Source organism: Furipterus horrens, unplaced genomic scaffold (genome assembly GCF_987537825.1).
Source record: "Furipterus horrens unplaced genomic scaffold, mFurHor1.1.pri manual_scaffold_3, whole genome shotgun sequence".
In the NCBI taxonomy this organism is placed as follows: Eukaryota; Metazoa; Chordata; class Mammalia; order Chiroptera; family Furipteridae; genus Furipterus; species Furipterus horrens.
Genome location: NW_028327173.1, coordinates 107,993,391 through 108,021,178, shown reverse-complemented (window position 1 = coordinate 108,021,178; position 27,788 = coordinate 107,993,391). Strand labels below are relative to the sequence as shown.

The 27,788-nt window shown below is 40.1% G+C and overlaps 1 protein-coding gene and 2 pseudogenes across 1 annotated transcript in view; 1 reads left to right on the top strand and 2 right to left on the bottom strand.

The window, feature by feature from the left end:
• The window catches only part of BBS4 (Bardet-Biedl syndrome 4), a 66,293-nt gene that overhangs the window by 19,997 nt on the left and 18,508 nt on the right, over positions 1 to 27,788 (top strand). Inside the window, exons 2-4 of the mRNA XM_090270054.1 lie at positions 3,133 to 3,184; positions 20,277 to 20,356; positions 25,369 to 25,432. Of these exons, the coding sequence (XP_090126180.1) occupies positions 3,133 to 3,184; positions 20,277 to 20,356; positions 25,369 to 25,432 (196 nt within the window). The remainder of the gene's footprint in view (positions 1 to 3,132; positions 3,185 to 20,276; positions 20,357 to 25,368; positions 25,433 to 27,788) is intronic.
• LOC150015708 (protein FAM118B pseudogene) lies at positions 829 to 2,947 on the bottom strand (annotated as a pseudogene).
• LOC150015707 (large ribosomal subunit protein eL43 pseudogene) lies at positions 9,183 to 9,543 on the bottom strand (annotated as a pseudogene).

Below are 27,788 nucleotides of genomic sequence, written 5' to 3'. Positions count from 1 at the left end.
GTTTTAATTATTTAGAAGTCATCTGTCAAAATAATTATACTTTCTTTGTAGGTAATGTGGGCATAGCTTTTTCTTTGGTTGCTTTTAAGAATTTTCTGTTGTCTCTGGTGCAGGTCCCTATGATGTGTCTAAGGGTGAATTTATTTTCATGTAACCTGGTCAGAATTGGTTGAGTATCCAGAATCAAAAAATTAGTGTTTCTCATTACTTCTGGAGATTTTTCAGCCATTATTTTTTTGTTCATATCATATCAAACATAGGAGGTAGGAAAATCCATTTGAAGATTTTCAGCAAGGTTATAATGTAAGATGTTATGTTTTATATTATTTAATATGATGTATCCCTTAAAAAAAACTCCCTCCTAGTATTGAGTGCTAGATAATTTCTGTATAAATAACCTCTAAGCTCCCTTTTAATTAAAAATGTTTTTAAATTTTTAGATGAACAAGCTTTTAATACAGCTCAAGTATGTAAAATACTGTATACAGTAAAAGATCTAGAAAACTAAAGCTTCAGGTCTTGTTTTTAAAAAACCATTAAACTTAAGTGAAAAACCAAGAACAGAGTACAAAACTGCAACAAGAGCCAGGGTGATTCCATGCCATCTACATCCCAAGTCCTTCACACAGAGCAGCAGCCTCAGTCCATGGATATCACACTAATCTGCTGTGTTGACACGTCCAGCCTAGGGGTGTGGGTGGGGGCTACACCTGGGTGCTGTTGTCACTTGGGTATTCTTGAGCTGGAACAGGCTGCGTACGATCAAGAACCAGCTGGCACGAAGGATTAAGTTGAAACATTCCCTTCTCCCTACTCTACTCCCAACCTTTAACTTTTGGGGTTTTGGTTCTTCCTAGGAACTGTGTTGGGTTCTTGTAAGGTGACTGTTAAACACTGTCCACAGTAGGGCCTTATAGCTTGATCTACGGTGGTGACTTCTGAAGCGCTCTCATGTACTGGGGGCTCTCGTTCACTGTGTGCTACAGAGAGGCATTTAGCTGACCTTCTCTCATCATCCCCACTGAACTGCCCCTTGTGGAAATCAGCGTGTTCATTTCCATAGCAGATGACCTTAATCCCTTTGTCCAGCATGCTTTTGTGAAGCTTCTTGAACTCATCTACATCTCCTTTCTGAACCAGCAGGAGATGTCCTAAGTCAGATTTAGGCTTGATGGCCACCAAAAAAAGGGCTTGGAAAGTGGTGTCATCCACAGTCCAGTCACAACCCTGGAAAAGAGATTACTTGGCTTTTGTAGTTTCTGAATTTCTCTTGTAACTTGAGTGTTCCTGAGCACATTCTGATACCCAGCTGGATGGAGGACATGCCACCAGGCCCCATAGATGTGTAACATGCTTAGCTTCCACTTTTCTTGAGCCCACTCTAGGACCTTTTCTCTATCAGTAAGGTCAAGGGATTTGATTGTTAAAATCTGTAGTCAATAACAGCTCCATTTTCCATCAGGTGGGGAACTGACTGAAATAGCTCTTTTCCAGAATCTTCCATCTTGAACTCCAAGTCATCAAATACTTCATATTAACAGTCCTGGAAGGCTGGTGTGGCTCAGTGGATTGAGTGCCAGCCTATGAACCCAAAGGTCACTGGTTCAATTCCCAGTCAAAGCACAAGCCTGGGTTGTAGGCCAGGTCCCTGATTGGGGTGTGTGAGAGGCAACCGATTGATGTTTCTCTTGTACAACGATGTTTCTTCCCTTCTCTGTCTCCTTCCCTTCCCTTCTCTCTAAAAATAAATAAATAAAATCTTTAAAACATAAAAATAAACAGTCCTTGAAAAACATGGCTTGGCATTACTAGTATGAAGAGAGAGTTTCTGAATAAGGTCGTGGGCAACGTGAACAAGATTTTTGTCTTCATGGAGATATTTCTGAAACTTTTTGCTCTCCTCATTTGGAAGATCAAAATCAATGGCAGCATCCAGTAAGGCCTTAAGTAACCTCTTCTAGGATTTCAGGCCTGGAACCTGAGGTACAACTGCAGCATTAATGTCTCTTCCAATCACTGACAAGTTCCTAAGGCTTCTGACTTTTAATCTTGGAAGCAGTTTTTTGGAGGTGAGGGCAGGAGGCACCATCACTGAAGAATCCAAAAATCTTGTCTATATCAGAGGCCTGGCTCCCGTAGAAGCTATCCAGTTTTGTGTAAAGAATGAGAATTTCATTGTCACTGCTTTCCCTGGTGTGAATCTTCTGAGAAGGTATACTTGTGTCTGCTCCAAAGGCTGCCGCTCTAACTCATAAGCTTCCTTTTATTAAAGTTGTCACTTTTTTTTGGTTTAGTTGCTGAGAAGGATAGCATTAAGTCGTCGTCGTCGGCAGCCGTCCGTCTCGAGAGACGATGGTGTAGCTTCTCAAGAGTCTATCTGCACCGCCAAGAATGGCTGTGCAGTCCGACTTGGGAGTGACATGGTATCTGTCTCCTCCCGTGTTGAATCGACATCTTGTGATGACGCTGAAGCTACAGAGCCTGGGCAGGGTGATATGGAGGGTCTGCTGTTGCCCATGCAGCAGACCCCCCCTCTCTTCGCAGCTGAAGGGTCCAAGGGAAAGACGGAGTCGATACAGCTTGGCTTCAGGTGCGCCGCAGGAGTTGCCGGTGTTGACTACAACGTCAAACCGCCTTAGGGACTCCGGCTCCGGATTTTCTGTCGGGGTTTACTCCCTTAGCCTTTCCCCTGAAGAGGTATGCCGCAAGGCAGCGGAGGTTTTTTGGAGTCAGAGTTTTCCTTCTCTGATGTGCCCTGACTGGAAGATCGAACCAGCGACACTTAGCTCGCAGGCCGACGCTCAATCCACTGAGCTAAACCAGCCAGGGCTATAGCATTAAGTATAATACTAATATATAGTGTCTAAGAACTTAGTACACTTATTTGTGCACATTTTATCAGGCATCATAATTATACATTATACATGTATTTATAATAAATATGCATTTTACATTATTAATAGTTGGCTTGACATTTGTTTTCTAAATGATATTCAGAATAATTATTTGTACCTAAATGCAGTTAATGGATTAATTGCATGATTGGAGAGCTACTTACTGATGATTGTTATTTGAATGCTTAAGTTAGCAAGATTTATGGTGGTGCTTTAACATAGGCTTCTTTCATTTCAGAGAACTCAGTTTCCTGCATCTGCTGAATCTCAAAACCCTGGGCTAAAAAAAGGTCTGTGTGCAATTTCATTGTATATATGTGTTTGGAGATTTCTTTTATTATTTCTTTGTTCTATTCTATATGCATTAGGTCTTTTAAAATTGTGATTGTTGACAAAAGCACTATTAGTATAAATGTTTGCCATATTTAGCTTTTCTTTTATGGAGTTTTTAGATATTAGGATATTGGTTTTACCTGTAAACATTAAGTGGAGTTTTATTATTATGTAAATGTATACTAATTTTCTACTCGTGGAAAAACCCCTCTAAAATTCCCATAAGTACATATCAGGCTTCAATAATCTCATGTGTATGTTAAGTGTGAAGTTTTATGAAAATTGAATCTGGGAAGCCTAACTTGGTAAGGCCCTGTACTGTAAAGAACTGCATTTTACACTCTGATAAGGGTCTGATATATACTTTATATAGCGTAACAAGATTCTTTCATTTGTTAACCTATAGTCTTAGGAGGGTTTTCATCTAGTTGTAGGTGACTACATATATTGGATCTTCTCCCACTCCTGAAGTTTTTATTTAGTAGAAGAGGCCATCTATTTTATTATTTATTCATTATTTACTAAATAAGGAAACCAAGGCTGAGTGGAAGGGCTATGTCTTGGTCACAGCCTTGTGTGTTACTCTTGTCTGAATATCTGAGTTATAGTCATCAGGCTATACTTCCTTTGCAGCATGTGCTTTGCTGTTGTCTATTGAGTTTAAAGTTGATTCTGCCAATAATTTGTTTAGTTTACTTGGGCATTTCTGTTACTATTTGAAATTATAATGCAAGTTGTAGGGAAATATGATTGCCTCTCAGGAATTTATTTTCGAAGAGTTTTTCAAGAACACATCTTTCACTGGAAGAGCAGTACATCTGTAATTTAGATTATTTGTGAAATTAAGTGTAATTCTGCCAAATATTTAACATAATTGCTAATATTTTTTACATCATTTCTGGGCATGATGAAAGTCATCTTCCTGTCACTTCATTTAATCACCATGGTGATTTGACTAGTTAGGTGGGGCTAGTTAATGTATCTCCAATATTCTTTTCACACTTACATCAGAGTCAAACCCAGAGGTTCCATTGATTGCTAGACCAGGAGAACTGTAATTAGTATACATCAATCAAGAATTGGCGCATGCACATTCCAGGCTAATGAGATACAAACTATAGCTATGGGGAAAAGGGACCCATTTACATGTTATGCTATAAAATTTAATAGTGTTGTAGTACCCCTTGGAATCAATTCTTTCTCCTTTCCCCAATGCAGAGCAACCACTTTTTGATTTCTGTTATTAAAGTTTAAATTTTCCTGTTTTTGAACCCCTCATAAATATGAATACTTACCAGGTTCCAGGACCAGTGATAGGTTTTTGGAATACAAAAATAAATGGGGCATGGATTTGGCCCTCAGGGTATTGACAGTCTTCAGGGCATATGACTATAAGCAAATAATTAAAGTGCAGTGTGTGCTCTCTAGGTCCTTTCTTTTGAAAGTTAAACACTTCCCAGTTTCTTCAACAATCTTCTCATGAGATGTTTGGAACTCTTTCCTATTATTGCTTTGGTCCTCTGGTGAAATGTGTTGGCCTTCTTGTAAGTACAGAATTCAGGACTAAATAGAGTATTCCAGGTATGGTGTGAACAGGGACACATGGAACATTTGAAAGATAAAATCTCTTCATCTGGAAGATGAAATCTCTTCATTTGGATCTTTTATTTCTGTTAGCCCAGCTCAAGGTTGCATTGCCTTTTGTGCAATCATTTTATACAATTGCTATACCACTGTATTGTACAGTGGCAGGGGTATCATTCACATAGAATACAATGATTGCAATAAAAATGATGCCTTTGGAGTTGTGCAAGGTGGTGACACAGTCCCCTAAAACATCAAGGATATTTAATCTGCACGTAATTTCTGGCTCTTAATCTGCACTTAGTTTCTGGCTTCCATACCCATAATTTTATCTATCAGTATGGTGGATTACATTGAATTTTGGAAAGTTGTATTATCCTTGCATTCCTGGGATAAAAATCAAATATTCATGATGTATTAACCTTTTTTATATATGGCTTGATCCAATTTGCTAATATTTTGTAAGGTTTTTTGCATTTGTGTCCATGAAGGATGTTGGTCTTTAGTTTTCTTCTTTTGTGATACTTTGGCTCTTTGGCGTCAGGGTTATGCTGGCCTCAAACAAGTTGGAAACTATTCCCGCTTCTATTTCCTGGAAGATATTGTATAAAATAGGTGTTATTTCTTTTTTTAATAAAGGTTTCATTTATTATTTATTTTTAAAGAGAGGGAGAAGGAGAGGGAGAGAAACAACAACGTGGGAGAGAAACATCAATCAGTTGCTTCTCGTACACACCCTCACCAGGGACTAGGCGCAACCCAGGGAAATCAGCCTGTGACCTTTCCCTCTGCAGGATGAGGCCCAACCAACTGAGCTACATTGGTCAGGGCTCAGTGTTACTTTCTTTCTTAAATGTTTGCTGGAATTTGACAGTGAAGCAATCTAGGCCTGGATTTTTCTCAGTTGGATGGTTTTTAAGTACAAACTAAATTTATTTAATAAATGTTTTTAATAGATATGGGACTGTCACGGTTATATATTTCTTTTTTAAGATTTTTATTTATTTATTTTTAGAGAGAGGGGAAGGAAAGGAGAAAGAGAAGGAGAGAAACATCAATGTGTGATTGCCTCTTGGAGTGCCCCCAACTGGGGACTGGCCTGAAACCCAAGCTTGTGTCCTGACTGGGAATTGAACTGGCGACCCTTTGGTTTGCAGACCAGTGTTCAATCCACTGAGCCACACCAGCCAGAGCTATATATTTCTTTAGAGAGAGTGTTGATAATGTTTTTCTTTCAAAGAAATTTGTTAGTTTTATCTCAGTTATCAAATTTATTGGCATTATGTTCACAATACTCCTTTATTTTCCTTTTAGTAGCTGTAGAATGTGTAATGATGTTCCCTCTTGTTGCTTTTGGTAATTTTTGTTTTGTCTCTTTTTCTTGATTAGTCTGGCTACAGGTTTATACATTTTATTGATCTTTTCAAAGAACTAGCTATTGACTTTATTATTTTTTTCCTCTTTTGTTTTTCTGTTTCAATTTCATAGGTTTCTGCTCTCATCTAATTTTTTCTTATGTTTCATTTGCTCTCTTTTATTCAGTTTCTTAAGGTAGAAACTTAGATCATTGATTTGAGATCTTTCTTTTTTTCTGTTATAAACATTTATATGTCCCTCTAAACACTGCTTAACTGGTTCATACACATTTCAAGTGTTATATTTTAACTTTTATACAACTCTTTTTACTTTTATGCTTACCCAAGGACATTTTTTAAATTGCTTTTTAGAGGGAGAGGGAGAGAGAGAAACATCGATGGGAGAGAGAAGCATTGATCGGTTGCCTCCTGTATGCACCTGGACCTGGGATCATACATGCCCCAGACCAGGGATCAAACCTGCAACCTGGATATGTGCCTTGACTGGAATCGAACCATAACCCTTTGGTTACAGGACGATGCTCCAACTAGCTGAGCCACACCAGCCACTGCACAACACTTTTTATTTTTAAATTAGTAATTTTTTAATATTACCAAATAGTCATTGTTCACAGTTTCTTGATTGTCTGATAAATTAAATATACAGTTCTTAATATTTAAAAAATATCCTTTGTGTTCCACTTCGACCGTGCACTATTTTAAAAAGTATTGGTTAATTTCCATATATTTGGAGATGTTTCCAGATATCTTTTGTTATTGGTTTCTAGTTTAATTCTATAGTGGTTAGAGAATATACTTTTTTTTTTTTAAGATATTTTATTTATTTTTAGAGAAGAGAAAGGGAGAGAAACATCAATGCTAGAGAGAAACATTGATTAGTTGCCTTCAGTACATACCCTGACCAGGAACTGAACCCACAACCAAGGCATGTGCCCTGACCAGAATCAATCGGCAACCTTCCATTTTGTGGGATGACGCGCAACCAACTGAGCCACATTGGCTAGGGCTGGGAACATACTTTCACACCATACATAAGAATAAACTTTAAATGGGTCAGAGATCAGTAAGGAAAAAATATTGACAGAGGTAGTAAAAGATTGATAAATATTACTTAATAAACTTTTTTTTGCATGAAAAAGGCACAATAAGGAAAGACAGAAGTGAAATTAAATGCTGGGTGAACATCTCTGCAGCATACAGTACAGAAAAGTAGCTAATATTCATAATGTGTAAAGACCTCTTAAAACTTGGGGCATGGGGAAAGAAGACCAAACACTCAATAGCAAATGGATAAAACACAAACTCAATTTATGCACACACACACACACACACACACACACACTCACTATAAAGATGATCTTTGGTGAAAGTTTGATGAGAAAACAGGATATTTTCATAAGTCTTTAAGTATCTCTCCATAATATGCTTTCTTAGTAACCTTACAGTGGAAAACCTATCACACACCACCTTGACCAAGTGATAAAAGTTAAACACAGTAATGGACAAATCAATATCCTATGCCTTTTAAATCACTACTATAGTATTTCTTCCAAGAATAATACCTTCAGTCTTAATCATGAGTAAATATTAGTCACACCCAGATTGAGGAGTAGGCTACAAGATACCAGCCTGATTTAAAAAGAAATGTCAAGGTCATGAAAGACAAAGATTAAAGAGACATGACAGCAAAAAAACATCTTTTAAAAAGTTTAAAACAAAAATTTTTAAATATTTATTTATTTTTAGAGTTAAGGTAAAGGAGGGAAAAAGAGAGGAAGAGAAACATCAATTTGCAAGAGATACATCAGTCGGTTGCCTCTCACAAGCCCCCAACCTAGGTCCTGGCCTGCAACCTGGGCAATGTACCCTGCCTGGGAATTGAACAGGCAACCTTTCAGTTTGCAGCTCAGCACTCAGTCCACTGAGCCACACCAGCCAGGGCTAAAATGTTTTAAAATTGAAGACTTTTGTGACAAAAAATTATTAGGATGTTTGTTAAAATTTGAAAAAGGTAGATGTTAGTATTGTATCAATGTTAATTTTGATAATTTTAGTGGGGTTAAGTAAGAATATATTTGTTTTTTAGGAAATAAAGTTTTTTGGAGTAAAGAGGGAATCTGCTCTGTAACACCCTGAAAAATATTTCATAAAAACATTTATATATAGAGAGAAAATGATAAAGAAAATGGGGTAAAGTCTTTATATTTGGGGGCTGTGGTCAAAGGTTTTGTAGGAATTCTCTGCATTATTTTTTCAACTTTTCTCTACACCTGAAATTATTTAAAATAAAAGGTTAAAAAAATGTATTTCTTATGGGAGAGAGCCTTTCCAATCAAATTCACAAGCATATAACAAGTTGTTTATTTTCATTCACATATAGATAGGCCTCATTTTTTTCCTTTTTTAACCATACAATTCACCCATTTAAAGTGCACAATTTGGTGGTTTTGGTATATAATATTATTGGTTTATGTAATTGTAATGAAATATATACAATGTAAAATTTGCCATTTTAACAATTTTCAAGTGTGTGATCCAGTGGCATTAATTACATTCACAATGTTGTGCAACTATCACTATTATTTCCAACACTCTTTCATCAGTCACCTCAAACAGAGACTACCTATCAAGCAAAAACTCTCCATTTCCCCTTCCCCTCCAGTCCCTGATAACCTCTATTCTACTTTCTGTCTATGAATTTGCCTCCTCTAGATATTTCATTTAAGCACATTCATAAAATATTTGTCCTTTTGTGTCTGACTTATTGTACTAAGCATAATGTCCTCAGGGTTCATCCATGTTGTGGCATGGGTCAGAACTTCATTCCTTTTTAAGACTGAATAGTATTCTTCTGTATGTATGTACCACATTGTGTTTATCCATTTATCTGTTGTTGCATATTTGGGTTGTTCCACTTGTTGTGAATAACATTGCTATGAACATTGGTGTACAAGTATCTGTTTGAGTTGCTGCTTTCCTCTTCTTTTTTTTTTTTTTTTGTTACATAAATTAACCCATTTATTATAGGCTAGCAATGTTTCAAATTGTGGAGCTTCTACTGGTCTTTCAATTTGTTCAGTTGTCTGATGGCAGACGTTACTGTGAAGGCTGAAGTAGTGTTGTAGGTCTGGTTACCACTAGTGACTATTTTAATGCAGGAACCAGTGTCAGGCCCTACTGCTGTCTCTTCATCTTGGTTTTGCCACAGAAACAACAAGTGAACTTGGGTGCTGGTTGATTTCAATTTTCTTCACCATTTTCCTTAGAGAGGGGCCATATGGGGTCCCCTATTTACCAACGATTTCAACCTCCGTGGTGCGTTGTGTCCTGTTGCCACAAACCTGGTTGAAACCCATGAGGACCTTTTCTTTTGTTTGAGTTTGGCTTTTTACTGAACATGTTACAAAAGAGGTTTAGTCAAAAAGACCCTAGTCCATGTTATCATCAGACTCCTCAGGTTCTTTTTCCTTAGCTTCCACTTTCTGCTCCTAAGCTGGGCAGCAGTGGTTTCTGTTTCCTTGTTAGACCCTGACTTACACAGAGCTCAAATTGATAGTAATAAAGATGTCTTGCATTTATGTTCTTTTCAAGTTCTGTTAAAACTTTTGAGGTCCTACATAACATATTGAGGTAGAAACATTTTATAATTCCTATTATAACATTAGGAGATTACCATTTCTTGAATGACCACTTCCAGGTTTTTTGGTAAATAATTTTCCAGTGAAAATTATAGAAGGTAAAATGGAGGATCAGAGAAGTTAAATAACTTACTGTAGATTGTGTAGAAGGTTGGTACTGAATCAAGATCAGAATTCTACATGTAAAAGTTCTATGTGCTTTGTGTCTGCTAGTTCTGGAAGAGATCCTTTGCCGAAGAAGCATTCATTTATACTGTACACGCAAAGCCTTAGTTATTTTAGAAAAATTTTCAGCTATAAACTCAAAGCATAATAATTTTCTTCTCAGCCTTCATATAGCCAGGATGCTACTCCCTAGCATTAATCAAAGTTTAATGTAAGTTTGAATTTGAGCCATTCCTAAGAGAATATAGCACCTAGAGCACATTACAGTCAAGAAAACTTTTTGCGATGGTGTCATATTTATTCGGTTATGGAATTGTTTAAGATAAAGTTTGGTGCATCCTTACAGGGGGAAGAAAATAAAGAGATGTCCCAAGAGTAGAACGGGTGCAGGAGAAGATAAGGGCCAAGGGACTATTGTTGCCAGGATGCCAGCCTTCTAGTCCAGCTGTCTTGGTAAAGGTGGAGCGGTAGTGTGAGAGCTGGGGATATGAACGAGGTCTTTTTACAACCAATGGAAAGGTTTGACCTGTTTTCATCAATGTTGGTGGGAAGGGGCCCTGTGGGAGTGAGGCGTTTTTTACAACCAGCTGACAGGACTTACCTTGTCTTCACCTCATTAGCAGGCCTCCTGACCCATGGTAATTCAAGTACCTAAACTGTACCACTGGAGATGACCATTTGCTCTGCTGTAAAATAGACGAGGCTGTACTTTACACTTACATGCCTACCTTTGTAAGAGGCTCTTTCACATCAGTAAGTCTTATAATACTTGGGAAAGCATATAAGAACCAGTATTCCTGTTTGTTTGAGAAATTGGAATGAGCAATGATTTGGAATATAAGAATTCCAACTTCTACAGGAAAAATTCTAACTATAAATTCAGGAAGCACAGGTTCTAGTGATTTCTAAGGCATACAGAATTCCCTCATCTTTGGAAATAACTAATTGTAATAGTAATAAAAATAACAGCAACAACAGCTAGTACTTATTTAGGGCTTACTATATATCATACACTAATTGAATCCCTTTATATGTACAGTCATGCAATCATCACAACTCTGTAAGGATGATAATTTATTCCCTGGGCCTTCTATTTAAAAGTGTAATTGCCTGTCCTATACATACTGTCCTTGGCTCATTATAGCCTTTGTTTTAAAGTTTGTTTTATCTGATATAAATATTGCTACTCCAGTCTTTTGTTTATTTCCATTTGCATGAAATATCTTTTTCTCTCCCTTTACTTTCAGTCTGTGTGTCTTTATATCTGAAGTGGGTCTGTTGTAGACAGTATATATAGCTTGTTATCTTACACATTCAGCTACCCTATGTTTTTTGATTGGAGTATTTAATCCATTTACATTTAAAGTGATTATTGATAGGTACATATTTATTGCCATTTTATAATACATATTAATATTCCTTATTTTTTCCTTCTTAAAAAAGTCTTAACATGTCTTGTTATATGATACTTGCTTGGTGGCGATGAACTCCTTTAGCTTTTTCTTGTCTGGGAAGCATTTATTTCTCCTTCAATATTATTTTATTTATTTTCTTTTTAAGTATATTATGCTATTACAATTGCCCCAATTTTTCCCTGTTTCCCCCTGCCACCCAGCACTGCCCACTCCCTCAAGCAATCCCCACACCATTGTTCATGTCCATGGGTCATGCATATAAGTCCTTTGGCTGCTCCATTTCCTATTCTGTGCTTTACATCCCTATGGCTATTCTGTAACTACCTATTTGTACTTAATTACTTCACCTCTTCACCCATTCCCCATCTTCGCACTTTCATCTGGCAACCATCAAAACCCCCTCCATATCCAAGATTCTGTGTCTGTTCTTGTTAGCTTAGTTTGTTTTTTAGATCCAATTGTTGATAGATATGTATTTATTGCCATTTTATTGTTCATATTTTTTATCTTTTTCTTAAATAAGTGCCTTTAACATTTCATATAATAATGGTTTGGTCATGATGAACTCCTTTAGCTTTTTCTTGTCTGGGATGTTCTTTATCTGCCCTTCAATTCTAAATTATATCTTTGCTGGGTAGAGCAATCTTGCTGTAGATCCCTGCTTTTCATAACTTTGAATATTTCTTGCCAATCCCTTCTAGCCTGCAAAGTCTCTTTTGAGAAATCAGCTGGCAGTCTTATGGGAACTCCCAGTACATAATTTAACTGCTTTTCTCTTGTAGCTTATATGATTCTCTCTTTATCTTTAACCTTTAGCATTTTAATTATGATGTGTCTTGGAGTGGGCCTCTTAGCATCCATCTTGTTTGGGACTCTCTGTGCTTCTGGGACTTGCATGTCTATTTTCTTCACCAAATTAGGGAAGTTTTCTTTCATTACTTTTTCAAATAGGTATCTAATTTCTTGCTCTTTCTCTTCTTCTGGACCCCTATGATGAGACTGTTGGAACGCTTTAAGTTGTCCCAGAGGCTGCTTACACTATCCTTGTTTTTTTGGATTCTTTTTTCTTCTTGTTGTTCTGATTGGTTGTTTTTTGCTTCCTTATGTTCCAAATCATTGATTTGATTCTTGGCTTCATCCACTCTACTGTTGTTTCCCTGTAAATTGTTCTTTATTTCAATTAGTTTATCCTTTATTTCTGACTGGATCTTCTTTATGCTGTTGAGGTCCTCACTAAGTTCCTTGAGCATCCTTATAACCAATGTTTTGAACTCCTCATCTGATAGATTGCTTATCTTCATTTTGTTCAGTTGTTTTTCTGAAGTTTTGATCTTTCATTTGGGCCATGTTCCTTTGTCTCCTCATTTTTCCAGCCTCCCTGTGTTTGTTTCTATGTATTGGGTAGAGCTGCCATGACTCCTTGTCTTGGTAGTGTGGCCTAATTTAGTACGTGTCCTGTAGAGTCTTGTGGCACAGCTTCCCCTATCACCCAAGCTGAGTACTTGAGGTGCGCTGTTTGTGTGGGCTGAGTACACCCTCCTCTTGTAGTTAGGCCTTGATTGCTGTTGGCATATCAATGAGAGGGATTTACCCAGGCCAGTCAGCTACAGGGACTGGCTGTGACTGCTGACCATCAGCTTCCACCATCCATGGAAGATGAGCTGTCCAGGGGCAGGGTGGTGGTGCTCTGACATGATCTGTAGCTGTCCACTGGGTGCACAGGTTCTGCGGTTTACGAGGTGGTGCAGGGCAAGGTCAGTCCCTACCTATGTTTTGCCCGGGACCACCCTGCCTGAGCTATAAAGCAATCTGAGGTGGCTGCTATTTCTGCTGGGCTTGGGATTCTCAGGCAAAGCCAAGCTGTGAATCTTGCTGGCTGCTGCTAGTGCCAGGCCTGAGGCCACTTAGCAAGAGGTATAGGGATTGGGGGCTTACTGAGTCCAGTTGTTGCTTGTTGATATGATTTAGGAAGTTGTGAAGCATGAGCCAAGACTAGCCATTCATACTGAAATATCAGTTAACAATTTTAGTGGGCCTATAGATTGGGTGGGACGAAGTGTCAGGAGATCTCTAGGGCAGGACAAACAGTGTTAGCCCGATTAATGGTGTCTCATGTATCGCACCTTCCTGCCAGCTCTGTGGCTCTGTGGATCTATGGCTCTTCGGTGGTGGGGGCAACAGGGGGAGCGTCCACCTTTCTGTCTGGGAGAAAGCTGTCCCCCAGCTCTTGCCTTGATGCCAGACACTTCATTTCCTCCCTGTATGCCACTGGTGCCTTTCAAGCTGCTGCCCTGCTGCTGGAGCTCAGAGGGAGTGAGTTTGAGTAAGTCCATGTGTGGGTTCTTTAGAGGGAACTGCTTGAGACTCCAGAAATTTCTTCCATTGACTCAATCTTCACTGGTTTTTGCAGCCAGAATTTATGAGGACCTATCTTTCTGGCATTGGAAACTTGGGCTGGGGGGACTGGTGTGGGGCTGGGACTCTTTGCTCCTAAGATATCTCTCCTGAATTTTTATCCACCACACATGGATGTGGGACCAGCGGTTTAACATCTCCATCCCTCCAGTCTGGATAGATGTAGTTTCTTTAATTCCATAGTTGTCAGACTTCCATTCAACTCGATTTCTAATGGTTCTGGTTGATGGTGGTTCTATATTTTTGTTGTAATTTTCATGTGGTTGTGTGAGGAGGCGAGCTGTGTTTACCTTTGCTGCTATCTTGACTGGAAGTTATTAATTTTTAAATGATAGTCTTGCTGGGAAGAGTAGTCTTGGTTATAGGTCCTTGCCTTTTATCACTTTGAATATTTTGTGCCATTTTCTTCTGGTTGAAATCTTTCTGTTAAGAAATCAGCTGACAGTTTTATAGGAGCTTCCTTGGAGGCTACTATCTTTCTTTTGCTGCTTTTAAGATTCTTCCTTTGTCTTTAACCTTTGCCATTATAATTATGATGTCTCTTGGTGTGGGCCTCTTTGTATTCATCTTGTTTAGGTCTGTCTGTGCTTCCTGGACTTGTGTGTCTTTTTTTTTTTTTTCTCACCAAGTGAGGGAAGTTTTCAGTCATTATTTCTTCAAAGAGGTTCTCAATCCCTTACTCTCTCTCTTCTTCTTCTGGTACCCCAGTGATGGGGATATAGTTATGCTTTACATTGTCTCAGAGGTCCCTTAATATATACTTGTTTGTAAAATACTTTTTTTTTCCTGACAAATAATAGTTTATTAAGGGAAACATACATATGAGGTGTGCCTTGAGTGGCTGAAAGATGAAGTGGATATTTCTCTGAGCACTTAGCAGGCACCCAAGGATTATAAAGGATAAAGGTAGACAGAAGGAAGAGTCACAAGTACCAGTATGTGAATGCTACCAAGTGTGGGAAAATACTTGACATGGTTGACCAGGTCGGGACAACATTGTGTTCCAGAAACCAGCGTGTAGCAGGAAGCAAGGGAGGAGTGCTGGTTTATGTTAGAATGAACATCAGTTACCTTCAGACAGCCTCAGATGTTTGCAGTAAGCAACCACCATTCAGGCCTGAGTTCAGCTTGCAGAACAAACAGCGGTCATGTCGTAGAACGGTCTCTGTTCCGCAGCACCCTTGTCAAAAGTCATGTGAGAATTTATTTCCAGGGTTTCTAATCCTAGTCCATTGGTCTGTATGTCTGTCTTTATGCCAGTACCACATTGTATTGAATGCTAAAGTTTTGTAAGTTTTGAAATTGGGTAGTGTGAATTCTCCATTTTTTTAAAAGTCATTTTTATTTTTATTTATTTATTTTAAATAATATTTTATTTATTTCTAGAGAGAGGGGAAGGGAGTTAGAAAGAGAGGGAGAGAAACATCAATGTGAGAGAGTAACATTGATCAGTTGCCTCTTGAACATGCCCCGACTGGGAGCTCAACCTGCAACCCAGGCACATGCCCTTTCAGTTTGTGGGATGATGCCCAACCAAATGAGCCACACTGGTCAGGGATAAAATAATTTTTTTATTTTTAATTATAGTTGACATACAATATTTTATTAGTTTCAGGTGTAAACCCTAAAATTTCTTTATTTTTGCGGCTCTGATTGGGTGTTTTCTGCTACCATGTTTTCTAAATCACTGATTCAGCCCTCTACTTTAGCTTGTCTGCTGCTGATTTCTTATAGTGTATTCTTCATTTAAGATACTGTATTCTTTATTTCTGATTGGTTTTTTTTTTATGGTTTCTATGTCTTTTTTTATGCTTTTGAAGTTCTCACTGAGTTTGTTGAGCATCCTTATAACCATTGTTTTTTCTATTTTTATTACCAAACTCAACCAGTAGGGTCCTACCACTCCTGCCAACAGACAAAAAAGTCTGGAGGCAGAGTTTGATAAAAGGAATCATTTATTTAATTTTTAAAACATCTGAGTAGCAATGGTAAGGGGGGTAAGGCCAGAGTATGACATAAAAAGTAGCTATTTAGATATTTGTATTACATCCACTACATAAATTCAAGAACTGAAAATAACACAAGAACAAAAATCTGTAACAGAAATCTGTTTATCGTAATATTATCATCAAGGCCATTGGACCAGACAGATATCACTGTTCTCTGAAACACATGCCTCAGGTTGTTGAATTAAGCTTGCTGTAAGCAGAAGGCAGCACATAAACTTTGGTCTCATTTAGTTTTATCACCAAGATCATTGGACCAGACAAATATCTCAGTTCTCTGAAACATGACTCAGGTTGTTGAATTAAACTTGCCATAAGCAGAAGAAGGCACTTAAACTTTGGTTCAGTTTTGTTTTTCACCCTCTATTAAACCCCTAAAATGAATATTTTAGTCTGACAGATCTAAGCTCTGCTTACAGGCCCACACTCTGCTGATGTGTTGCCATTTTTGTTATTGGACAGCCTTGTGCTGTTCCAGAGCAGTCAGTGTGATTCTGTTGCTCACCATCTAGAAGAATAACTCTGGAGACAGGAGTTTGGTGAAAAGGAATGAGGTTATTTAAAGGTTATATAGTTTTGCAACAGTGGCAGGTTTCTGCCTCACAGCCCTGCTCCATTTAAAATACCCAAAGACAAACAGCCCTGCCACCCTCTGTCCATTCGAGAATGCACCTGAAATTCCTTCTCCCACTCGTAAAAGTACCATAACTCAGGCTCCCTGCAGCCAACCAGGCTAGCTGGAGGAGGGGAAAGAGCCAACCAACTTCGTGCTTCTTGGCACACTCTGTTTTTAATGTTCTCTCTCCAAGAATTCCATGTGTGCCAGAGCCAGTGAGTATGTCCAGCTTTCCAAACAATGAGGGCCACTCTTGGCCATATTTGCTTTTGCCCCTCTTCTGGCCACCATGTTTAGCAAGGGGGCAAAGGTCTCCAGTCATGCAAGCTCTGTACAAGCTCCCTTCTGCTGAGTCACGAGTTGCTGAGCTGCCTCGGGCAACCTCTGTCCACTGGGGCCCCCTCCCTTCACAGGGAGGGCAAGTCTCTTGGCGTTTTCTCTCCAACCCTTGCCTTCTCTTGGCGGTTTGGCCTGAACCCTCTGTTACATTTATAACCATTGTTTTGAACTCTATATCTGGTAGATTGCTTGCCTTCATTTAATTTAGTCCCTTTTCCAAAGATTTCTCTTGTTCTTTCATTTAGGGCATGTTTCTTTGTCTCCCCATTTTGGCTGCTTCTCTGTGTTTGTTTCTGTGATAGATAAGCTATGTCTTCCAGTCTTGGTAGGGTGGCCTTATATGGTAGGTGTCCTCTGGGACATAGTGGCACAATCTACCAAATTACCTAAGCTGGCTGCTCCAGGAATGTCCCTTGTGTGAGTTATGTAAGTACTCCTATTATAGTTGAGTTTTGATTTGTTGGCCTGTCCATGAGTGGGATTGACTCAGGCTGGCTGACTGTGAGGACTGACCCACAGCACAGTGTATGAGCTCCTATGTCAGGGCTGACCTTACAAAGTAGAATTTTTTTTTACTAAAATATTTTTTTAAATGTATTTTATTGATTATATTGTTACAACAGTTCCAGTTTTCTCCCCTTTATGCCCCTCCACCCAGCATCTCCCTCCCCCAGCAATCGCCCCCCCAAGTCCATACCCCTGGTTCGTAAAAAATAACTATCCCCCCCTCTCAGATATTAAGACCCTTTCACAAAGTAGAATTTGCCTCAATGTATTCTGGTGCCTGCCAAGATCTCATTTTTGGTAGGCCACTCATGGAACTAATACAGTCATGTTCTGATGTGTTCTGAAGCCTGTCACTGGGTGTGTTGGTTTGGGGTCCTCCTGGGAGGGCCTCTGGTTCAGGTCAATGTCCGATGCTGCCTGTGACCAGCCCTGGGCTACCTGTTAAGAGCTACAAAGTGATCCATGGTAGGTGGCTGCTTCTGCTGGGCCTGAGTGCACGTGATAGGAGCCAAGCTGTGTACTGAGGCTGGTTTCCACCCCTTTGAGCCTAGGGCAGGTCAACAAAAGGACCAAGGCACCCCGAGATCTGCCTCTACCTGCTGGCTGCCTCTTAGGCTCAGTCACTGAAAGAGCTTTTGGCAGTACACGAGTTACATGAAATAGGTTCTCAGTGAGTAACCAGGTAAGGGCAAGTTATGTTTATCAGGACGACAGAAATTCAAACTCATTGCTGGGTCTGCAGCCACTCAGCAAAAGTTTAGAGTTCACCAAAGCCAGCCACCACCCTCCTGGGACCTGTGGACCTTTGTAGTGGGGCATAATCTTCGAGTCTTGGGGAGTCATCAGGGTAAGGCCAGTAGAGTCCATCAGGCTAAAACAGATTAATATTTGGCTGTGTGGAAGGAAGGCTCTGCATGGGTGAAGTGGTACTGGTTGGGTGTGGAGGGAATTTGACTGGATCTTTTTTATGCTGTTGAGGTCTTCACTAAGTTCCTTGAGCATCCTTATAGCCAGTGTTTTGAAGTCTGCATTTGATAGATTGCTTAATCTTCATTTCATTTAGTTCTTTTTCTGGAGTTTTGATCTCTTCTTTCATTTGCGTTGTGTTCCTTTGTCTCCTCATTTTGGAGGACTCCTTGTGTGTGTTTCTATGTATTAGAGCTGCTATGATTCCGTGCCTTTGTAGTATGGCCTAATGTATTAGGTGTCCTGTAGGATCCAGTGGCACAGCCTCCCCTATCACTCAAGCTGGGTACTCGAGGTGTGCCCTTTGTGTGGGCTGAGTATACCCTCCTCCTGTAGTTGAGCCTTGGATACTGTAGGCAGGTCAATGGGAGGAATTGCCCAGGCCAGTCAGCTGCAAGGATTGGCTGTGATCACTGACAACCAACCTCCATCCTCTGTGGAGGATTAGCTATGCAGGGGCAGGGTGGTGGTGCTCCAACATGGTCTGTAGCTTTCTACTGGGTGCACTGGCCCTGGGGTTAAAATTGCTCATCTTTTATTTTAAGATTCTAGTAATAGGCAAGACCCCACTTTGCATTTTATAAATTTTGTTCTTTAAGCTGTAGAAATAATGATACTTAGTGAAATTGTAAATTAAAAGGTTCGTTGTCTCCTCTTTTACTTCTTTCCTTTAGAGGATTTGTGACAGAGTCATTGGTCATACATAAAATTGAGACTTGATCCAAGATTTCTCAGTAAGCCACTGTTCCAAGAACTATTTATTACAGTATATTTCTTTACCCACTTCATATGCACACACACACGTAGACGCTGGACTTTAAACTTGGTAATTTTTACATTTTTATTAGGAAATTTTAATTCTGGAAATGGTTAGGCAGAACATGCATGGCTAAGATCTGATGACTGATGGGGTAGGAGGAAGAGAAAGGAGGACGCAGAAGTCATCAAACAATAGCAATAGACCCTTGTTGACAACAGGAAGAGTGGTCCCACTCGGAGAAGGTGGGTAATTGAAAGGGGGAAAGGCAGTGGCTTAAAATTTTTATCTTTTTCTTTTGGCATGTAAAATCATATCCATGATTTCATCTTACAAAGTCCATTGATAGTCTCTATTCTTGGGAAGGAGTAAGCAACTTCATTTCTTAATTTTTGTGTTCCAGAAGCATTAACTCTGGGTCACAATAAGCTTTTTTCCCTTCCTGTCATATTTTGGACATATCAGTCTTAGGTTTTCTGTTGATGTATCTTCTAAGGTTCTGGAAGAGAATGATTACAGATGATTACAAACAATTGCCTTCTCTTCCCCTGCTTATTTTTTCTTGAACTTTTTTAAAAATCAAGGAAAATCTCAAACATGTATTAAAGTACATTAAAAAATACAAGCACTCATGTACTACTCACTGGTCAGATTTGACAAATGAAAACATTTAGCCATGTATACTTTTGAGCTCTTTACTTTTTTGAGAAATAAAGTATTAAGGAGTTGATGTCTCCTTTTTATCTTTTTCTAATACCATTCCTTTCTCTCCCTTCCTTGAGTTCACCACTGTCCTAAGGTTGGTATTAATTCTTCTAGTTGGTAGCATAGAAAATATTTTTTAATGAATTTTATCTATATTTTAAACCTTTGAATTCAAAGGGCAAAAAAAAGGAAGGGAAAAAAAGGGAGAGAAACATCTATAGGTTGCCTCTTGTGTGCCCCCACCTGGGGACCTGGCCTGCAACCCAGGCTTGTGCCCTGACTGGGAATCAAACTAGTGATCTTCCGGTCTGCAGAGCGACACCCAACCCTCTGAGCCATACTGGTCAAGGCAGAAACATATATTTAATGTGTAATAGTAGGACATGTATCTTTAAATTGTCCATACATTTTTGATGCATTGTATTCTTATGGTCAGCAGCATGAAGAGTTTAATTTGATATTGCAAAATGAATGTGGTTAGTTTAGATGTGAGGAACAGTGATAAAGGAGAAAACCTAATAATGACCGTGTTCTTTGTTTTGTCAAAATATGCTGCCTAGCTCTGGAGTTTCCTATTTTGGAGAAGCAGAACTGGTTGATACATCTCCACTATATCCGGAAGGATTATGAAGCGTGCAAGGTGAGAGATTGCAATGACAGAAAAGTAGAGGTAGTGTCTGTCACATAGTTTGTTACAGTGTCTATTCCACTAATAATGTATGAATTTCTGTTTCTCCACATTTGGTGTACTTGTTAGCTTTTGCTATGTTGCTGCTGCTTAACAACCTCAAAATGTCAGTTGCCTCCAATAATAGGCATTTATTTATTGTTCATGGGTCTTCATATTGGCTGTGAACTGGCTGGGGTTTGAGTACAAGTTGTGGGTCAGGATCAAGTATGTTCCATATGTCTTCTCATTTAAAGACCAGGCTGAAGGGCAGTCACTCTCTGGGATTTGTTAATCTCACGGTGGAGGGCAGATGTTCAACAGAGTTCACTTTTTGATTTCTGGATAGGTGAAAAATGCTATTTTATTTAGCTTTATTTTACAGTTGTCTTATTCTGGTAAGCTTGATCATTATTTGTATCCTTAAAAACCAACTGTTTTTCCTTTTCTCTAAACTGTTTGTATCTTTATATAACATACTATGTGTTACACATTTGCTGGCAGACAGTAATATTAACAAGCAAAATACATTCTTGGTATTCAGAGATTTGTAATATTTCTGAGGTCGTGGTTTTTAATTAATACCTGTGGCATTTATACCTATAGCAATGCACAGAACTAGCAATGTTTAGTACCAGTCTGAATCTTGAAAGATTTCTTTCTTTTTATAGTATTATCCTCTGTTTCCTGTTTTCTTATTTGACCACTCTCTCTGTTTCCTTTTTTTGGCTTCTCTTACTCTGCTTATTTCTTTTTCTTTTTAAAAATTTATTGTTGTTCTATTACAGTTGTCACAATTTTCCCCTGTTGCTATCCCTTGCCCTGCCCAACCCCCTGCTCCCACAGTCAGTCCCACCCTGTTGTCCATGTCCATGGGTCATTTATACATGTCCTTGACTAGACCCTTCCCCTTCTTTTCCCCCTTATCTGCCTCCCCCTTCCCCTCTAGTAGCTGTCAGTCTGTTTCTTGTTTCCATGCCTCTGGTTCTATTTTGCTCATTTGTTTGTTTTGTTTATGATGTTCCTCTTATAGGTGAGGTCATATGGTATTTGTCTTTTACTGCCTGGCTTATTTCACTTAGAATAATATTATCCAGTTCTATCCATGCTGTTGTGAAAGGTAGGAGTTCCTTCTTTCTTTCTGTTTCATAGTACATATTCCATTGTGTAAATGTATCACAGGTTTTTGATCCACTCATCCACTGATGGGCACTTAGGCTGTTTCCAGCTCTTGGCTATTGTAAATAGTGCTGCTATGAACATAGGGGTGCATATGTTCTTCTGAATTGGTGTTTCAGGATTCTTGGGATATAATCCCAGCAGTGGAATCACTGGATCAAAAGGCAGTTCTATTTTTAGTTTTCAGAGGAAATCCCATACTGTTTTCCACAGTGGCTACACCAGTCTGCATTCCCACCAACAGTGTACTAGGGTTCCCTTTCTTCCACATCCTCACTAGCACTTGTTTGTTGATTTGTTAATAAAGGCCATTCTGTGCTTATTTCTTAAGAATTGGGGCTATTCCTAGGTCCTTTCCTTGACTCCTTTTTCTGCTTATTCCCCACACTTCGTCCTCATCTCCAGACCAATCTGATACCTAGTGAATATTTCACAGGCATTTCAAATTCATCTTTTCTGTAGCTGAATTTATTTGCTTCCCTCCAAACCTATTTCTTCTCCTGTGCCCTGTCTCAAGGATAGGTACCCAGCTGTCTGTGTCAGAATCCCCTGACACACTTTCCCTAATATAGATAATCATCAAATTCTGGAGATACTTCTCTTACCGTCTCTTGAAATTGTCAGCTTTCCCTCACTCTCAATACCTTAGTTAATACCCTTTATTTTAATTTAAATTACCATGAGTTCTTATACCAACCTTTCCTCTAATCTTGCCCCCTATTCTTCTATTTTTCAAAATGGTTTTTTAAAGGTTTTATTAATTTTATTTTTAGAGAGAAGGGGAGGGAGGGAGAAGAGAAAGAGAGAAACATCAATGTGTGGTTGCTGCTCGTGTGCCCCCAACTGGAGACCTGGCCCACAATCCAGGCATGTGCCCTGACTGGGAATTGAACCAGTGACCCTTTGGGTCACAGGCTGGTGCTCCATCCACTGAGCCACACCAGCCAGGGACAAAAAAGTTTTTTTTTGTTTGTTTGTTTTTAAGTATATTTTATTGATTATGTTATTACTGTAGTTCCAATTTTTTTCCCCCTTTGCTCTCCTTTGCCCATCACACCCCTTCCCTCCAGTAATCCCACCCCCCCTTAGTTTATGTCCATGGGTCATGCATATAAGTTCTTTGGCTTCACCCTTTCCTATATTATTCTTAACATCTCCCTGTCTATTTTATACAAACCAATTATGCTTCCTAATACCTGCACCATTTCCCCATTTCTTCCCCTTCCCCCTCCCAGCTGATAACCCTCCAAATGATCTCCATACCTAGGATTCTGTTCCTATTCTGGTTTGCTTAGTTGGATTTTGTTCTTATTTTTTAGATTCAGTTGTTGATAGTTGTGAGTTTGTTGTCATTTTAATGTTCATAGTTTTGATCTTCTTTTTCTTAAGTCCCTTTGACATTTCATATAATAATGGTTTGGTGATGATGAACTCCTTTAGCTTCACCTTGTCTGGGAAGTACTTCAACTGCCCTTCCAGTCTAAATGATAGCTTTGCTGGATAGAGTAATCTTGGTTGTAGGTTGCTTTTCATCACATTGAATACTGCTTGTCAGTACCTTCCTGCCTGAAAAGTATCCTCTGAGAAATCAGCTGATAGTCCTATAGGCACCCCCCTGTAGGCAACTCTTTGCCTCTCTCTTGCTGCCCCCAGGACTCTGTCTTTATCTTTCACCTTTGGCATCTCAATCATGATGTGTCCTGGTGTGGTCCCCTCTGGGTCCAGCTCGCCAGGGACCCTCCGTGCTTCCTGGACCTGTATGTCCATCTCCTTCGCAAAATTTGGGAAGTTTTCTGCACTTGTTGACTGTTTTTTTCTTCCTTATGTTCCAAATCATTGATTTGAACCTTGGTTTCCTTCCCTTCATCACTGGTTTTGTGTGGACTTTCCTTTGTTTCACTTAGCATAGCCTTCACCTCTTCTTATGCGTTTGCTGTACTCAAGCATATCTGTCAAGCCTGTGAGCATCTTTATCACCAGTATTTTGAATTCTGCGTCTGTTAGGTTGTCTATCTCCTCATCTGTGAGGTTGGTTATCTCCTCGTCGCTTAGTTTCCCCTTTTGGGCCATACTTCTAGGTCTCCTCATTCCGACAGGCTCCTGTGTTTGTTTGCCTCCGAGTCCCAGGTAGAGTCATCTGTTGCTCCTGTTACGCTGTAAGGGATGGAGCCTTAGGGATTCGTCAGTACAAGGAGACCTGTTTCATCACGTTGTGGCGCTGTATGTGGGGGAGGGGTCTGAGAGGGAATAATGCCGCCTTCCCAGCACTTACCCCTTTTCCAGGCACCTCTCCCACTTCCGCACTGGACTGGCACCCCTCTAGCTGTTTCCCTGCTGTTGTTCCCAGAGTGGGTGGGTCTGCGGACATTCTAGTACCGTGGGAGCCCTTTAAACAAGAGGACTTTGCTAAGACCTGAAGTTTCTGCCTCCACCCCAACCCCCACTGGTTTGCACAGTCAGAAGCAATGAGGCTTGATTTTCCTGGTGCTGGGACTGGGAGCTGCGACGTCCAGTGAGGAGCTGGGAACGCTCCCAGGTGTCCCTCCTGACTTTTTAAAACCTGTGACTGTGCTTTCTGCCGGCTTGCTGCTGCCACTGCTGTCATCACACTGCATCCTCTCTGCCCAGGCCCTGTCCCTCCTACCTGTCTGGATGAGTATTTCTTCTTTATATCTTTGTTTGTTGGACTTCCATGCAGTTTGATTTTCTGGAACTTCTGGTTGTTTCTAGTTTTGAGGTAGTTGTATTCCTTCTTAGTCGTGGAGGGAGATGCAGCGTGTCTGTCTACACCTCCATCTTGGTTGGAAGTCTCCAAAAAATGTTTTTTATTTAATAAAGAAAATAGAATCAGGTTACTTACTGCTTAAAATTTATCAATATTTTCCCATTGCCATCAGTCTTTTAGCAAGGCATTTGAAGCCTTTCTGTCTCTGAGTCTCCTGGCTACCTCAGCTTCTCCACCCCCTGCCAGCACAGGATTTGAAACTGTTTACTCTGGAAAGCTTTACCTGATTCTCCAAGTTAGAATCAGGTGCTTGCCCTCTGAGCTGCCATAGCACCTGCAGCTTATCCCATCATAAGTAGAAAGGTAGAGCCTATGTTTTGCTCATCAGAGAGCCCCTAGCATCTACAGTGGTGCTTGGAGATCTTTTCTTCTTTTTCTTAGCTTGACTAGATAGATTCTAGATAGGGGTTAGCCAACATTTTCTGCAAGGGGACAGATGGTAAATATTTTAGGGTTTGTAGGCCACATACAATCTCTGTCTAATAAGCTTATCTATTTTTAAGTCCTCACCAGAGGATATGCTTTATTGATTTTAAAGAGAGATGGTAGGAGAGAGAGGGAGAAACATCGATGTGAGAAAGAAACATTGATCAGTTAACTCCCGCACATGCCTCGACTGTAGATCAAACACACAGCCTAGGTTTGTGTTCTGACAGGAGATCGTCGAACCCTCAACCTTTTGGTGCACGGGACAATGCTCCAACCAACTGAGCCACCAAGCCAGGGCTTACTTTTTTATAACCCTTTAAAACAATGAAAACCCCTTTTAGCTTACGAGCTATACAAAAGTAGTTCTGCGGGTTAGTGTTCTCCTGTGGGTTGTCGTTTGCCAACCCGTTCTAGAGTAAGTGATCATAACAAAAGAACTGAGACTTTTAAGAAAATAGGAATGAACTACTAAATTAGTAATTATTAGTATCCTGGATTCTTACACCTTTTCTTTGCCCATGTCTGCCTTTTCTTAAAAACACTTAAAGACAGTTAACCATTTCTCAGATGTATTTTTTTTATCCGTTTTCAGGCTGTTATCAAAGAACAGCTTCAAGAGACCCAGGGGTTATGTGAATATGCTATCTATGTCAAAGGTAAGACATATTGTATATATTTCTTCTCTTCTTGCTAGAGAAATGCACACTTTGCCTAGGTTCTGGAAAAAGCAAAAAACTTATGAAATGCTTAAATTCAAGTAAGTGTGCCACAAAGATCTTTTTAAGTATTGTTTTTGAAATCAGAACATAATTCCTCTGCTAGATTTGACCTCAGAAATGACTGGTTTGTTTAAAAATTTTTACTACCATCCTTCACCCCTTTTCTAGTTTCTGGTTGGTGTTTTTCAGAATGGATGTTAGGGTTCCTGCCTCATGCAGCAGTTTTAGGCCCAGAAGAGGCTTTTGAAAGGGTTCCTTGTAGTCAAGCTAAAAGAGATGAGGAAAGACTTGAGGATTTTTAATAAGGTCAGACAGGATGAAGAGAAGAACCCTAGAGATATACAGGATAAAGCACAGACACCTTATTTAAAAAGGTTTTAGCCTGGCTGCACCTCCACACTGGACACCCCTCAGCCACCAAGATCATGTCTCCTTATGATGCAAACTCACTTAAAAAAAAAAAAAGATTTTATTTATTTATTTTTAAAGAGATGGGAAGGGAGGGAGAAAGAGAGGGAGAGAAACATTGATGTGTGAGAGATACATCAACCAGTTGCCTCTTGCACACCACCAACCGGGGACCTGGCCCACAACCCAGGCATGTGCCGACTGGGAATTGATCCAGTGACCCTGTGGTTTGCAGGCTGGTGCTCAATCCACTGATCCACACCAGCCAGGGCTCCTGGTGATTGATGCAAACGTGATTCCCACTTCCCGCATCCACTTCCCACTGAGGTCTCCCAGCTGATAGGAGCAACAGCTGGAAGCTGATGGGCAAAAGTGAGGGTGGCAGGCAGCTGGAGAAAGCCACATCTAGTCCTTTTGCCACTACTCCCTGCCTTCCTCCCATGCCTGCTGCCTCTGAACTGTTCAAAACCAGGCAGGTCGCAAAGGTGTAGCTGGAGCCTGCAGGAAGTGCAAGTGGAGATCTAAGTATCTTATATTCAAATGGAACTGCAGGTCACCCAAAGGAAGGAAACTGCAGTGACTGCATTTAAGATTGTAACAGGGTCCCGGCCAAGATGGAGGCATAGACCGACACGCTCTGTCTCCCTCTACAACTAACAAGGATTACAACTACTGTAAAACCAAAAATAATAAGAAGTTCCTGAAAATAAAGCTACATGGAAGTCCAACGTATGAAGTCATAAACAAGTGGTGCTTGTCCAGACGGGCAGGAAGTGCGAACCCGCAGCTAAGAAAAATTGAACTGTGCTGGAGGCAGCAGCCGCAGCAGCGAACAGCAGGACCCGGTAAGCAGACACCTGTATTTGGGGGGAGGAGAGAAGTGCCCAGGAGCCGGCCCCAGCTGCAGACTAGATCCGTCGGCTCGCGATTCCAACGCCCGGGAAGGCAGACCCCACTGGGAGGCGGCCCTGTTCCTCAGTGGAAAGTAACAGCAGGAATCCATCTTGGACCCCCGCCCCCACGCAAAGCCCCACAGTGTGATGAGAAAGGTTGTCAGGTTGTGAGAAGCACAAGGGGCTCCACCCAATATAGGGTAGCAGGTGTGACAGTGCCCTGCCCAAGAAGGAAAGATAAACAAAATGGTCACAATGGCAGAATTAATGATTGAAATACCAGTCACACAGCTAACGAAAACCAAATAAAAGCCTTGACCGATGAACAAATAACAAATCTTTCTGAGGCTCAGTTCAGAGATATAGTCATAAGGCAGCTTACAGACCTAACAGCGGGGCTGAATCAAGACAGGGAAGGAATGAAGGCTAGTCCTGCTGAAATGAACAAAAATGCATACAAGACAAGTGGTGAGGAAGGGAAAGCCAGGGATCAAATCAACAAATCGGAACATAGGGAGGGAACAAACAGTCAACCAGTGCAGAAAGAGGAAACAAAAAGTAAGAAACATGAGGAGAGGCTCAGAAACCTCTGGGACAGCTATAAGTGAACGAACATTCGAATGATAGGATTGCCAGAGGGTGAAGAAGAAGAACTAGAAATTGAAAAATTATGTGAAAAAATAATGAAGCAGAACTTCCCTAACTTGGGGAAGGAAATGAACTTACAGGTCCAAGGAGCACAGAGAGTTCTGGATAGGCTGGACCCAGGGAGGACCACACCAAGACACATTATCATCAAAATGTCAAAAATTAAAGCTAAAGAATCTTAAAAGCAGCAAGAGAGAAGAGAAGAATTATGTACAAAGGGGTCCCAATTAGACTATTAGCGGATTTCTCAAAGGATACTTTACAGGCAAGAAAGGACTGGCAAGAAATATTCAAAGTAATGAAAAGCAAAAACCTACAACCACGATTACTCTATCCAGCGAAGC